This window comes from Choloepus didactylus, chromosome 4 (assembly GCF_015220235.1).
Source record: "Choloepus didactylus isolate mChoDid1 chromosome 4, mChoDid1.pri, whole genome shotgun sequence".
Lineage (NCBI taxonomy): Eukaryota > Metazoa > Chordata > Mammalia > Pilosa > Megalonychidae > Choloepus > Choloepus didactylus.
Genome location: NC_051310.1, coordinates 952,399 through 966,257, shown reverse-complemented (window position 1 = coordinate 966,257; position 13,859 = coordinate 952,399). Strand labels below are relative to the sequence as shown.

The 13,859-nt window shown below is 43.4% G+C and overlaps 1 protein-coding gene and 1 long non-coding RNA gene across 2 annotated transcripts in view; both read left to right on the top strand.

Moving 5' to 3' along the window:
• LOC119530992 overlaps nt 1-13,859 on the top strand; it is a 67,313-nt gene that overhangs the window by 36,298 nt on the left and 17,156 nt on the right. The gene's annotated exons all lie outside the window — the stretch shown is intronic.
• Nucleotides 4,587-8,415, top strand: LOC119530991 (olfactory receptor 13A1-like). The gene is made up of 2 exons (XM_037831638.1): nt 4,587-5,096; nt 5,620-8,415. The coding sequence occupies exon 2, from the start codon at nt 5,663-5,665 to the stop codon at nt 6,593-6,595; it is 933 nt and encodes a 310-aa protein (XP_037687566.1). The 5' UTR covers nt 4,587-5,096; nt 5,620-5,662; the 3' UTR covers nt 6,596-8,415.

Here is a 13,859-nt window from a genome sequence, read left to right as displayed (position 1 = left end):
TTTTGTATATCTCCATCCCTCCACTTTTATATTGTTAATTTCTCAGATAATGTCCTTATAAATTGTCTTCCCATTAACATAAATTTAAAATATTATTTTACAAATTTGCCTATTAGGTCATATGTGGGAAAGTAACAATCCAAAATTACAATAACACAGGATTTTATATTTATCCATATAGTTACTTTACCAATGTTCTTCTTTTTCTTCTTACAGTTTTGAGTTACTGTCTAGTGTCTTTTTATTGAGCTTGAAAGCCTCCCTTTCTTATAGGCTGGATCTTCTGGTAGTGAAATATTTCAGCATTTTATTATCTGTGAATCAAGATACTCTCTCCTTCATTTTATGGGGATAGAATTCTTATTGACAATTTTTAATGGACTTCAACCATGCCAACCCACTGGCCTACATGGTTTCTGATGAGAAATCCACTGTTTATCCTATGGGGGATCCCTTGTATGTGACAAGTCACATTGCTCTTGCTTCTTTCAAAATCCTAACATTGCATTTTGACAATTTTGCTATAGTGCATATTGTTGTAGATTCTTGGAACCTGTCCTTGCTTGGAGCTCCTTGAGCATTGTTAATGTGCTATTCATGTCTTTCATCAGTGTGCTGGTTTGGAGGTAGTATGTCCACAAAACACCATGTTCTTTGATGTAATCTTGTGTGGGTAGGCATTATTGGTGTCGATTAGATTGGAATTCTTTGGTTGAGTGTTTCCATGGAGATGTGACTCAATCAACTGTGAGTGAAACATTTGATTGGATAATTTCCATGGAGGTGTTACACCACCCATTCAGGTTGGGTGTTAATTGGATTGCTGGAGTTGTATAAAGGAGTTCACAGACAGACGGACTCAGAGCAGCACTGAGAGTCATTTTGGAAATCAACTGGGAGACATTTTGAAGACAGCTGTTGAAAGCAGAGTCTTGCTCTGGAGAAGCTAAGAGAGGACAAACACCCCATGAGCAACATTTTGAAGAACCCACAGGAACTGAGAGAGGAGCTAGAACACAACCAAGATCAGCAGATTCCAGCCATGTGCCTTCTTGGCTTAGAGAGTTATTTCTGGACAATTTTGGCCTTCCTTCAATGAAGGTACCTGATGGTTGATGACCTACCTTGGACACTTTATGGCCTTAAGACTGTAACTGTGTAACCAAATAAGCCCCCTTTATAAAAGCCAATCTATTTCCGGTATTTTGCTTAACAGCAGCATTAGCAAACAGAACACATTTGGGAAGGTTTTGGCCATTATTTCTTCAAATACTTTTCTGTCCCTTTCTTTCTCTCTTGTCCTTCTGGAAATCCAATGCTGGATCTGTTGTGAAACTTGGTGGTGACCTGTAGATCCTTCAGATTCTGTTCATTTTTATTCATTTTTTCTTTTTCTACTATTCACTTTGAATACTTTCAATTCTTCTGTCTTGAAGGACACTGATCCTTTATTCTATCTGTTCAAATCTGTTTTTTATTCCCTCTGGTAAGTTTTTATTTCAATTAATTCTTTCCGGCTCCAAAATCACTGTTTCATTTTTATGATTTCTATCTCTTTATTTTGTAAAGATCTTGTCTTAATTTCCTTTAATTATCTGTATATGGATTTCTTTACTTCGGTGAATACATTTAAGACAACTGATTTAAATTCTTTGAGTAATAGTTCCAAATTACGAGCTCTCTTGGGGAAGGTTTCTGGGAAATTTTTTTTCATCTGGGGTATGGTCCATATTTTCTTGATACTTTGTGTGTTTTGTAATTTTTTGATGAGCACTGCACATTCTGAATGTTATGTTTTTATAACTCTGGAAATCTAGTTATCCCAGTCCTCTGAGATTGCTAGAATTTTGTTGTTGTTAAAGGCTCAAGCCATCAATTTATGATTTTGGAAATTATTTTTGCTTCTACATGGGGAATGGAAAGAGAAAAGAGAAAAAAAATTAGTACTGCTTCTTAAGACTCCTCTGCTGCTTTTGCTTGAGGGAGTATTACAATGGCAGCCCCTAGAGCTGATCCCACCCCACAATCATATTAAATACCTGATAAAAATAAGTGATCTGTGTAAGATCACAACCACCAAACACCCCTATATTTTAGAGGACTAGGTGCTCATAGCCCACCATGTCACAAGCCCAAGCTGCACCAGGATTCCAAGCTGCTTTCCCCCCTTCTGCCTGCCATGTAGTAGGGGTTTGGGGATGGTAGTCACAGCACAGAGGATGAACTTCAAATATATTTACAGTAATTTACCAGCCTCTTCTGCCAGTTTATCCTGGATGCTGTGCAGTGTTCTACTAGTCTCCAGAATTTCCAAATAGTCAATTCAGACACTGCATGCCATCTTTGACATGGTGCCCAAGGACAGGTCCATGTCTCTCCCAAGTCTATGAACACACAGTGTGTCGTTGACCCTAAAACCTGAATGACTAAAGAATCCCATATTATCAAGGTCAATATCTTCATTGGAGAGTCTGTTTGCAAGCAGGCATGCTTGATCGAATGTGAAAGGATGGGCACTTTACCTCTGGGGTCTTCCTCTCAAACCTGTAAGCCAGTCTACTCACAAGGAGAATGTCAGACAAATCCCCTGGAGGGGCCCCTACAGAGTCCCTGAGCAATAGATCTCAGATGGCCAAGTTCATCTAACAAGGGCAGTCTGAGAAACCTTCAGCAACAAGCAGAGCCCAAGGAGATTTGACCACTAAATTCCATGTGGTGTCCTAGACAGATGTTGAGAGAGAAATGCGGCATTTGGGGAAAACTGAGGATATCTGAATAAGTGAAGACATCAGTCAACCATAATGTATCAATGTTGCTTCTTTATCTGTGGCACATGTCCCACGCTAATGCAGCAGGCTACCTGCAGGGCACTGGGTGTGTGTGGGGGAGGGGTTGAGTGCTCTGGAACATCCTTCCCTTAATTCTGTAAATCCACCACTTCATAGGGAATTGTTTGGAATTGGGAAGAGCCCCCTCCTTCCTACCAGATGAGCTTTGCATAGGCCTTTGGGTCACCAAAGGAAGAAGGTATGATTCAGGGATCTGTGCAGAGGCCCCAGCAACTCCCCTACCAGACTCAGGCAAAGGGTGAGGGGCTTTCCCAGGAGAAAGGCCTGGAACCCTCCCCATGTCCGCAGGGCCCTGGTCTGCCCTGCTCCTCCCTCAGGACCTGACCCAGCCCCCTTGATACTGTGCCCTCAAGACCCTGTTTACCTGCAGCCAATTTACCTGCAGCCTGGGGTAATTGCTCCCTGAGGGCCAGTCCTCCTCCTCAGCCAGGCTCCCCAGTGACCTTGGCATCCACCCTAAGCAGATGGACTCCTTTAAAGAACAGCAGCGAACAAAGAGGCACCAACCAGGAAGGGTCAGGGCATTTAACCACAGGGTTCAATCTCCCCATAAATTTGGGTAAGGACATTGTTTCTCTCTCATGAAAATGTGAATTTCTTCTGTGTAGAGAGTAAGCTGTTGGGGCACATCCCTCATATGGACAGGGAATATATTAATCTGTCCATGCATCCACCCCTTTAGTTAACTTTTGAACTATCTTTCCTAATTTCCTTTTCAGTGTTTCTGAATTCACAGTTTTACTGTGGAAAACATGCCCCTGCCTTGGCTTTGTTCCTGTCTTTCTCTATTTCACTGTGAAATGCAGAGGTGCCCCAAGACTCTCCAAGCTCCTGGGCTCTGCTGTCCCGGGCCCCACTTGTGTGGCTGATCGGTAAGAGGACAAAATGGTGTCTGTGCTTTAGACTCTAGGGAAGGTCAAGGTCTTTAAAACAAGCTGCTCTGGCTGCAGGACCTGGAGGTGCTGACTCAGCTCCCTGCGAGTCTGGGGTGGGAGGACCCCGCATGGAAGTGCGCATATGCAGGCAGAGTGCGCCCTGGACGTTAGCATTGGATGAGGTTTGCAGGCGCCAGATGAGGGCTTGGTCATTTATGCCTGCAAGGGGAGTAGCCCATGCACAGGAGAGAAGGGGTGTGGCGTGATCGCTGCATGGTCCTGGTGTGAGTCTCCGGAGTGAGTAGCCCCCACTCCATCCTACTGCATTTTTTGCACCCCAGTTCTGTAGGGACACAGCTGGGGCTCCAGTCAGCAGCCTGTGCAGTCCTCAGCCCAAATAAGGGTGGGGGGCAAACAGGTGAGAGGGGTGAATAGGTCACAGTGGGCCCTGTCTCAGAACCCTGAGCACACCTGTCCCTGAGCTCTGCCCTCCGTGTGTTCTCAGTCAGGTGCATATTTCTGAAAATCTGCAGCATCTCTGTTCCTGGGACACTGGGGAGTCCAGCCCCCTGGTTAGGATGCACATGTTGACAGCTCCTTGTTCTCAGGCAGTCCTTACCCAGGGGAAACTCCCAAAGCAGGTGCTCAGACCTTCCTTCCCCCCTGGGTGCCTGGGCCTGGGTGCAGGGGATCAGGGGAGGGCGGGAAATGTTCACCATGGGGTGGATGGATTAGCAGATCCTTGGGCCTTTGGTTTGGAGCTCAAGGAAGATGGTCTTTTTATCTGACCACTGCCTTCTCCTGCCTGAGGGGCTGGGGTCAGGGTTGGGATGATGAAGAGGTGGGTGAAGTAGGGGGTGTCACTGTCATTGCAGCTGGGTGGATGCATTGGCAGCAGGTCCCAGGCAGCTCTCAGGCTGGGTCTGTGCCTTTCTTCCCTGCTTCCCCAGCCCCGGGCACAGCCTGACCCTCACTGAAAGGACAAGCTTCCCACGTAGCCCAGGAGAACCTGGAGGTGGTTAGAGCCTGGAGTGGGGCTCCTGCTGGTGGCTGGTCCACCTGTTCACATGCAGCCCTGGAATCCCCTGATCCAGCCACCTACCCACTTCCCTCCAACTCTAGGGAGCAGCACAGAGAGGATGCGGCAGTGTGCAGCAGTCATGCTTTAGACTGACAGCCCGAGAGTAGGTAATGCACAGGATCTCTGACAGTGCCCCCCAACCTGTTCCAAGCCTGGTGGCTGCTCCCCAAGACTGGGTCTGTTCTGGTGCCTTGGGCACTTCTCAGGCTACACCCCAAGTTGAAGATCCTTCAGGGCACACAAAGTCCTCAACTGAGCCCACCAGTCCTGCCCACCTTGCCTCCTTTGCAGGTGAGAATTCCATCCTGTCTTTGAGGCAATCTCCCTGAAGCCTTACCCAATCCCCAAGCTGAGCTGGTTTTTACTTGGGAAACACAGAGGCCTGGAGCCCACGGGCCCACTGTCTGTGTAGGTTTGCTTCCATATGACACTCAAAAGGGTGCCCAGTTCTCTGCACTCCATGAAACATAGCTAAGTCTCTTCCAAGTATCAGGATAATGTAGGAAATGCTCACAAAGTGAAAACAGGCTGCAGTTTCTGTGAAAACTACTGAGCGCTGCTGCCCCAGCCATCACCCAGAAGAAGCTCTCCTGGCAGGGTGGTTCGGAGAGCTTGGAATGTTCTGGTGGTTGTGGGGTCCAGAGGGGAGGGTAAACCATTGGATCATCTCCCTTAGTGCAGGGACCCACCTTAACATCTTTGCCGAGTGCTTCCAGGGCAGAGGCCCCACCACACTCATCCCTGAGAGTCTTAGCAGGACCTGAGTGCAGAGAGGACACATCACCCACCTGGTTCTTGTGTCTCCCTCTGCCAGGTGTTGGCTGCTTCCCAGGAACCCCGGAGAACCTCCACACCCAATGGCAGCAACCAACCACACGGCCGTGGTGGAGTTTGTCCTGCAGGGACTCTCAGATAACCCCCAGCTGCAGGGTGTCTTCAGTGCTCTCTTCCTCCTCCTTTACCTGACTGCTCTTATAGGGAACGGCCTCATCCTCATGGCCATCTGCCTGAACCCGGGGCTCCACACCCCAATGTACTTCTTTCTCACCAACCTGGCCATCTTAGACATTGTCTGCACATCCACTATTCTCCCCAAGTTGCTGGAGATCCTGATGGATCAGGGCAGCACCATCTCCTATGGAGGCTGCATGACCCAGCTTTTCTTCCTGACATGGATCCTGGGGGCTGAGCTGCTGCTGCTCACTGTCATGGCGTATGACCGCTACGTGGCCATCTGTCAGCCCCTGCACTATCACACACTGATGAGCAGGCCCCTCTGTGCCCTGCTGGCAGGCAGCGTGTGGGCAGTCAGTGGGGTTGACTCCTCTGTGCACACTGGCCTGATGGCACAGCTAATGTTTTGCAGCCACAAGCATATCCGTCACTTCCTGTGTGAAATACCCACCCTGCTTCCTCTTGCCTGTGGTCCAACAAATCTGAACAACATTATGATCACCATCGCATCTGTTTACATTGGTGTGGTCGACTTCCTGCTCACCATGCTGTCCTACGCCTTCATCATCGCCAGCATCCTGCGCATCCGCTCAGCTGAGGGCAAGCGCAGGGCCTTCTCCACCTGCTCCTCCCATCTCCTGGTGGTCTGCCTGTACTACTCCACTGTCATCTACACCTACTTACTCTCAGGGTCTGAGTCCTCCATGGAAAATGGCAAAGTTGTTGCCATAATGTACACAGCAGTCAGCCCCACCCTGAACCCACTCATCTACACTCTGCGCAACAAGGATGTAAAAGAGGCTCTCAGGAGGGTGCTTCCCACATTGAGTAAATGAAAGGAAATGGCCAAGTGTAATCTTGAAATTCATATAATTTCAAAACTTGACTTTGGGTATCTAAATGGTGGAAGGTACTTCATGTGATAGATTTATAAGCAATGTCCTCTGCCAATGGGAACTGGACATCTTTATGGGGAACTTTAAACTTTCCAAGGATCTAACTGTGGATACTCTCAGGCTTCAGGGGAGCAGGATGTGAGGGAGAAACATGGGAGAGCCAGTGTCCAGGGGGAACAGCAGGAGACACAGGAAGGCACATCCTCCATGTCCTAACTCCAGGACCTCCTGACGTTTTCACCGATTCATGAGCACCAGGGACAAGGTTGTGTCCTTCACATTTGGTCACCATGGGCCACCCTCTCTTTCAGAGTGGGATCTCGGGTTCTGGAGTGAGGCCCTTAGGCTCACTGCTTGGTGCATTTTCCATGGGATCTCTCAGTATCCTGATTTGGAGAACCTCACCTGGACCCTGGTTATCCAACCCACCTCCTCCTAGCGTGAATTTGGGGAAGACACAAGATTCCCTGCTCCTCACCACATCTGTGGCACCATGGAGAGGAGGGCAGATGGCATTAGGCAGCTTTCCATTTTACTGACCTGCAGAAAAGAGATCTATTTTCATATAATTTAGCTTTCAAAAAACAGGCACCATGAATCTTTAACAAAGATGCTTTGTCATCATCACAGGAAAGAGATTTTCTTGGCAAAATCTTCTCCAACATTTCTTTTAAGGACTCAGTTCCTTTTCAGTGTCATTTTATTAGTATTGATATTAATTATTATTATTATCAGCTTCATGCCCTTTGTCTTGCCTTTAAATATTTGTATTCTTCATTGCTTCAGCCTAGACTCTCTTCTGGTAATTGCATCTTGTCCACATCTGCATTTATCTTTAATATTTGCCAGATATACCCACATTAATAGCTGCAGTCCATTCCTCACCTACAAACTCAGATTCTTTGATCTAACTACAGAGCTAACATAGCACTTGGCAGTTTTCCAGGGATCTTATTCGACAGTCTACATGTATGCTTCTCAGTCCCCAATTCCCATCTAACTGTCAGAGTCATGATTACTGAAGGATTCTCAGCCTCTTTCCCAGCCCCTGTCTGCAAAGCCTCCTCACGGGTAGTGATTGAATCTGAGCACCTCTCACGTCTGCTGCTTCTCCCTTCTCTGACACTCACCTGCAGATACCAGAGCATTCCTGCTGGATGTCTCAGCACTGCCACCTGGTCTGTCCACATCTATCCTGACCTCCCAGTATCAGTTTTCTGCCCTGTATTCAGAGTATAAATTTCATAACATTTCCTGATGTAAGGTTTCAGGCATTTAGCAAAGTTGAAAGAATTTTACAGTGAAGACATATTTGTCCATTGTCTAAATTCTACCAGTAGTTGTTCCCACCATTGTATTGTTACTAATCCATCTGTCCATCAATTCAACTTGTTTTTTATGAATTTCAAAGCAAGTTTCAAACATTAGTACCCTTTCCTTAAATATATCTTCTTGATTATGATTTGGATTCAATGTTTGTTTAGGTCCTTTGCCCTTTGATGTAAAATTTTCAATGAAATATATAAAGCAGTGTGTACATTTTCTGAATTTTGACAACACTCACAGTTGTATAACTCAACCCACTGTAAAGATATAGAATATTTTTCCCACCCCAGAAGGTTCCCTCTGCCCTTGTCCAGTTGATCCCCACCCCACTCCTTGCTGAAGTCATCACTGTTTTGTTTTTTTCCACTGTGGCTCAGTTTTTCTTGTCATAGAATGTCATATAAATGGAATTACAGAGTGCACAGGGCCTCTTTCAGTTAGCTTACTATTTTTTTTTTTTTGAGATTCATTCATGTAGTTACCTGTACCATTACTTTGTTCCTTTTTCTCCATTAGTATTAAATTGTATGAACATACCACATTTTATTTATGCATTCACAAGTTGATGGACATTTTTTCTGAGTTTTGGAGATTATGAATAAAAATGCCATGCACTTTTGAGTACATGTCTTTCTGCAGACCTGTTTTTGTTTTTCTTGTTTAAATGACTAGAAGTGCGATTGCCTGGTCTTAGTGAATGTGTCTGCTTGATTTTGTAAAAAGTGTCAGTGTTTTTCCCAAAATGGTTGTACCATTTCACAGTCTTGATAGCAATGGGTTGAGAATATTGGTTCTCCACATCGTCACAAACAATTGGTGTTATACAGAGAAGTGCTTTACAAATTGAAATCTATGCTATTTCCCCTCTTAAAGTCATTGAGTAGCTTCCTATTGCACATGGGTGAAGTTAGAAATTCTATAGGATCTGTCCTGTACTTTCTTCTTTTCTAGGCTAGAGGTGTACTGCTGTAAACTTCCACTTAAGTACTGCTTTAGTGGCATCATGCAAAATCTGACATTCTGTGCTATCATTTTTATTAAGTTCAGAATGCTTTCTAATTTCCTTTGTGATTTCTTATTTGAACCATGTGCTATTTAGAAGTGTGTTATTTAGTTGCCAAATATTTGGGTATTTTCCAGTCATCTCCATTTTACTGATTTCTAATTTAATTCATTTATTATCATTGAACATGGATTGTGTGATTTGAACCCTTTGAAAAGTGTAAGGCTACCTCCTATAAATGTGACCTTTGTAGGAGCCTTAGGATTGGACCATTCATGTGCATTATGTTTTATGACCACAGAAGCCAGCTTCCACTGATGACTAGGAAGTCAAATAAGCCAAGTAGCAAAGGTGTCCAAAACCTGCACTGCAAAGCAAGCATTCCACCAACTGCTCTCCAGAAGGAGACCTGTGCCCAAGAGTCTGCAGTGGACAGGAGGAAAAGATGATGGCATGGGAAATCAGGGGCCTTTCTCTGATAGAAGCGATGAAAAAGCACATTCTTTCCTCTAATGGGAATTCCAAGAGAGGTGAACTGTGCAGATCAAACAGGACTCATGTGAAAGTGCAGTGAGTACAGGTGACCCAGGAGGCTCCCACACTCCAGAAGTGCCCATTTTGGGGAACATGAGCTCCCCACTGGCCATGCATTCACCTGAAACATAAGGGGCTTCTCTGCCAAGACACTTTTCATGCAGCCAGCATGGCCAGTGGCAGGCTGACCTCAGAGAGGTTTCCTAGATGCAGACCATGAGATGAGCACTCCATGTCAGTGATTTATTATGGAGATGCGCCAGGAAAGCCAAGGGGGGAAGGGAAGAAGCCAAGTAAGAATGTTACTCCAGATTGGGTCTCATCCTCAGCCGGACCCTACAGGGTTCCCTGAGGCACAAAGTGACCACAGTTTGCCCACCTCAAGACAAGGGACTGGGCATTCATGCTTCTACCACAGTCAGACACTGCTGTGGGCCCTGGTGGGAATGTGAGCCTGCAGCACCGCTGCTCTCTTGCATTCAGTGACATGGCTGAAGGAGCCAACACTAGTCCTGTGATGTAGGTGCAGGTGAGAGTTATCAGCAGGACATGTGAGGATGCTGGGGACTCAGAGTGATGGGCCAAGCCCCTGTTGTGTCCAGAGCAGGGAGAGGCCAACCCCATCCTGACATCAAGAAGCAGAAGATTGGGCTTCTAGGGAGGTGGCAGTTTAGGAGATGCAGAGCAAACTTCTCCATGAATAAAACTAGAGTTCTACCAGCTGAGAAACAAAGAAAGGAAAGAGAGTTCTGGAGAAGGGCATGGAGCTGAGGAATATTAGTAAGGGTAACTTAAAAGAGAGGGAGAGAAAGAGAGAGAGAGTGAGAGTGAGAGACAGAGAGATACTGAAAAACAAATCTGACAAATAAAACTAAAGGGTAAGATGGTTAGTTCAAGAACTACCTTCACATTAATAACTTTGAATGTGAATGGATTAAACTCCCCTATTAAACTCTACAGACTGGCAGAATATATTAAAACATATGATCTATCAATATGTTGCCATCAAGGGACTCATCTTAGACCCAGCCAAACAAAGAGAATGAAAGTGAAAGGACAGAAAAAAACATTCCATGCAAGCTGCTGTCAAAAGAAGGCAGGCATAGCAATACTAACATCAGGCAAAATAAACTTTAAATGCAAATATGTCATGAGCGTCAAAGAAGGACATTATATACAAATGCAAGGGACAATTCACCATGAACAAATAAAAATCATAAGTGTTTATACACTCAATCAAGCTGCTACAAAGTATATGAGAAAAACATTGGCAAAGCTGAAGGAAGCAATAGATGTTTCTGCAATAATAGTGGGAGACTTCAATACACCACTCTCCTATAGATAGAACAACCAGACAGAGGAACAATACAGAAATTGAGAACCTAAAGAATGTGATAAATGAACTTGGCTTAATAGACATATATATATATATAGTGTTACCCAAATTACCAGGATATATATATTCTTCTATAGTGCTCATGAAATGTTCTCCAGATTAGATCATATGCTGGGGCACAAAACAAGCTTCAATAAATTTAAAAATATTGAAATTATTCAAAGCACATTTTTGACCATAATGTAATGCAACTAGAAGTCAATAACAACCAAAGAACCAAAACATACACAAATATGTTGAGGTTATACAGTACACTGCTAAACAATTGGTGGGTCAAAGAAGATACTGCAAGAGAAATCAGTAAATATCTAGAGAGAAATGAAAATGAGAACACAATATATCAAAACCTATGGATGAATAAAGGTGGTGCTGAGGGGGAAATTTATAGTTCTAAATGCATACATTAAAAAGGAAGAAAGAGCTAAAATGAAAGACCTAACTGAACAACTGAAGAAGCTAGAGAATGATCAGCAAACAAACCCTAATACAAGGGAAGAGAAAAAATAATGAAGATTAAAGCTGAAATAAATGATATGGAGAACAAAAAAAAAAAAACCCAATAGACAGTATAAATAGAACCCAAAATTTATTCTTTGAGAAGATCAACATTGACAAACACTTAGCTAGACTGACAAAGTCAAAAAGAGAGAAGACACATATGAACAAAATCAGAAATGAGAGGGGGGACACTACTCTGGACTCTGAAGAAATTAAAAATCATAAGAGGATACTGTGAACAACTGTACACCAACAATCTAGACAATTTAGAGAAAATGGATAATTTCCTGAAACACATGAACAGCCTAGACTGTCCTGAGAAGAAGTAGAAGACCTCAACAAACCAATCACAAACAAAGAGATCTAGTCAGTCATCAAAACACTTCCTACAAATAAAAGTCCAGGGCCAGATGGTTTCACAGGGGAATATGACCAAAATTTCCAAAAAGAATTGAGAGCATTCCTGCTCAAACTTTTTTAGAAAATAGAAGAAAAAGGAGCACTACCTGCTCTAGTTTGAATCTATTATATCCCCCAGAAGAGCCATGTTCTTTAATGCAATCTTGTGGGGGCAGACGGATTGGTCTGTTGGTTAGGGTGGAGCCTCTGATTGAATTATTTACATGGAGGTGTGGACCTTACCCATTCAGGTTGGGGCATGGTTAATTCACTGGAGTGTTTAACAGTGTTAACAGCTGACTCAGATGCTTGCTGACACATAGAGACGCTTGGAGATGCAGACAGAAGGGCATTTGGAAATGCTAAGCTAAGAGATGAAGCCCTGAGTTTGCCCCAGGGAATCTAAGGGAGGGCTCCCAGATGCTTAGAGAGAAAGCCACTGGAACCAGAATCTAAAGCAATGCAACCTGGGAGCAAAGGACCAGCAGACATCTGCGATATGCCTTCCCAGCTAACAGAGGTGTTCTAGATGCCATCAGCCATTCTTCAGTGAAGGTACCCTCTTGTTGATGCCTTTGTTGGACACTTTTATGTCCTTAGGAAGGTAAATTTTTAATCAAGTATCCCCCCTTTATAAAAGCCAAACCGTTTCTTGTATTTTGCATAACAGGAGCATTAGCAAACTGGAACAGAACACACAAATCATTTTATAAAGCTAACACCACTCTAATACCCAAACCAGATAAAGATACTACAGGAAAGGAAAACTACAGGCCAATATACCTAATGAATATAGATAAAAATTTTCAACAAAATACTTGCAAATCTAATCCAAAGACACATTAAAAGAATCATATATTATGACCAAGTGGGGTTCATTCCAGGCATGCAAGTGTGGTTCAGCATAAGAAAATCAATGTAATACAATACTTTAACATATCCAAAGGGAAAAATCAAATGATCATCTTGATAGATGCTAAAAGAGTGTTCAAGAAAATTCAGCATCCCTTTTTGATACAATCATTTCAAAAGGTAGTTATTAAAGGAAACTTCCTCAATATCAAAAAGGTCATATAAGAAAAGACCATAGTCAGCATAGTACCCAACAGTGAGAGACTGAAAGCCTTCCCCCTAAGATCAGGGTTGAAACAAGGATGCCCACTGACACCACTATTATTCAACATGGTGCTAGAAGTTCTAGCCAGAGCAATACAGCAAGAGAAAGAAATAATAGGCATCCAAATTAGAAAGGAATAAAACTGTCTTTTTTTGCCTATGATATGATTGTATATTTGGAAAATTTTGAGAAACTGGCAGCAAAGGTACTTGAGGTAATAAAGAAATTCATCAAGTTTAATGCTCAAAAGTCAGTAATGTTCCTGTACAGTAGAAATAATCTCACTGAAGAGACACTAAGGAAAAAAATTCCATTACCAATAGCAAAAATAAATAAATAAATAAATAAATAAATAAATAAATAAATAAATAAATAAACTACCTGGGAATAAACTTAACCAAGGATGTAAAATACCTCTACACAGAAAATTACAAATCTTTACTAAAAGATATCAAAGAGGACCTAAATAGGTGGAAAGATGTTCCATGTTCATGGATTGGAAGGCTAAATGTCATTAAGATGTCAATTCTACCAAACTGATCTACAGAGTCAAGACAATTACAATCAAAATTCCAACACCAATGTTGCAGACTTGGAACAGCCAGTTATCAAATTTATTTGGTAGGGAAAGGGGCCTTGAATTGCCAAAAATGTCCTAAAAAGAACAAAGTGGGAGGGCTTACACTTCCCAACTTTAAAGCTTACTATAAAGCCACAGTAGTCAAAACAGCATGGTACTGCCAAAAAGATAGACACGTTTATAAATGGATTTGAATCAAGAGTTCAGAAATAGACCCCCTAGATTTTTGGTTGACTGAATTTTGATAGGGCCCCCAAGTCCACTGAACTGGGACAGGACAGTCTCTTCAACAAATGGAGGAGCTGGGAGAACTAGTCCTATTGTTTACTCCTTAGTTTGGACACTTTTATG

Bases quoted from the DNA above. Each gene is read 5' to 3' on its own strand.
- LOC119530991 (XM_037831638.1), top strand. From the start codon at position 5,663: ATGGCAGCAACCAACCACACGGCCGTGGTGGAGTTTGTCCTGCAGGGA.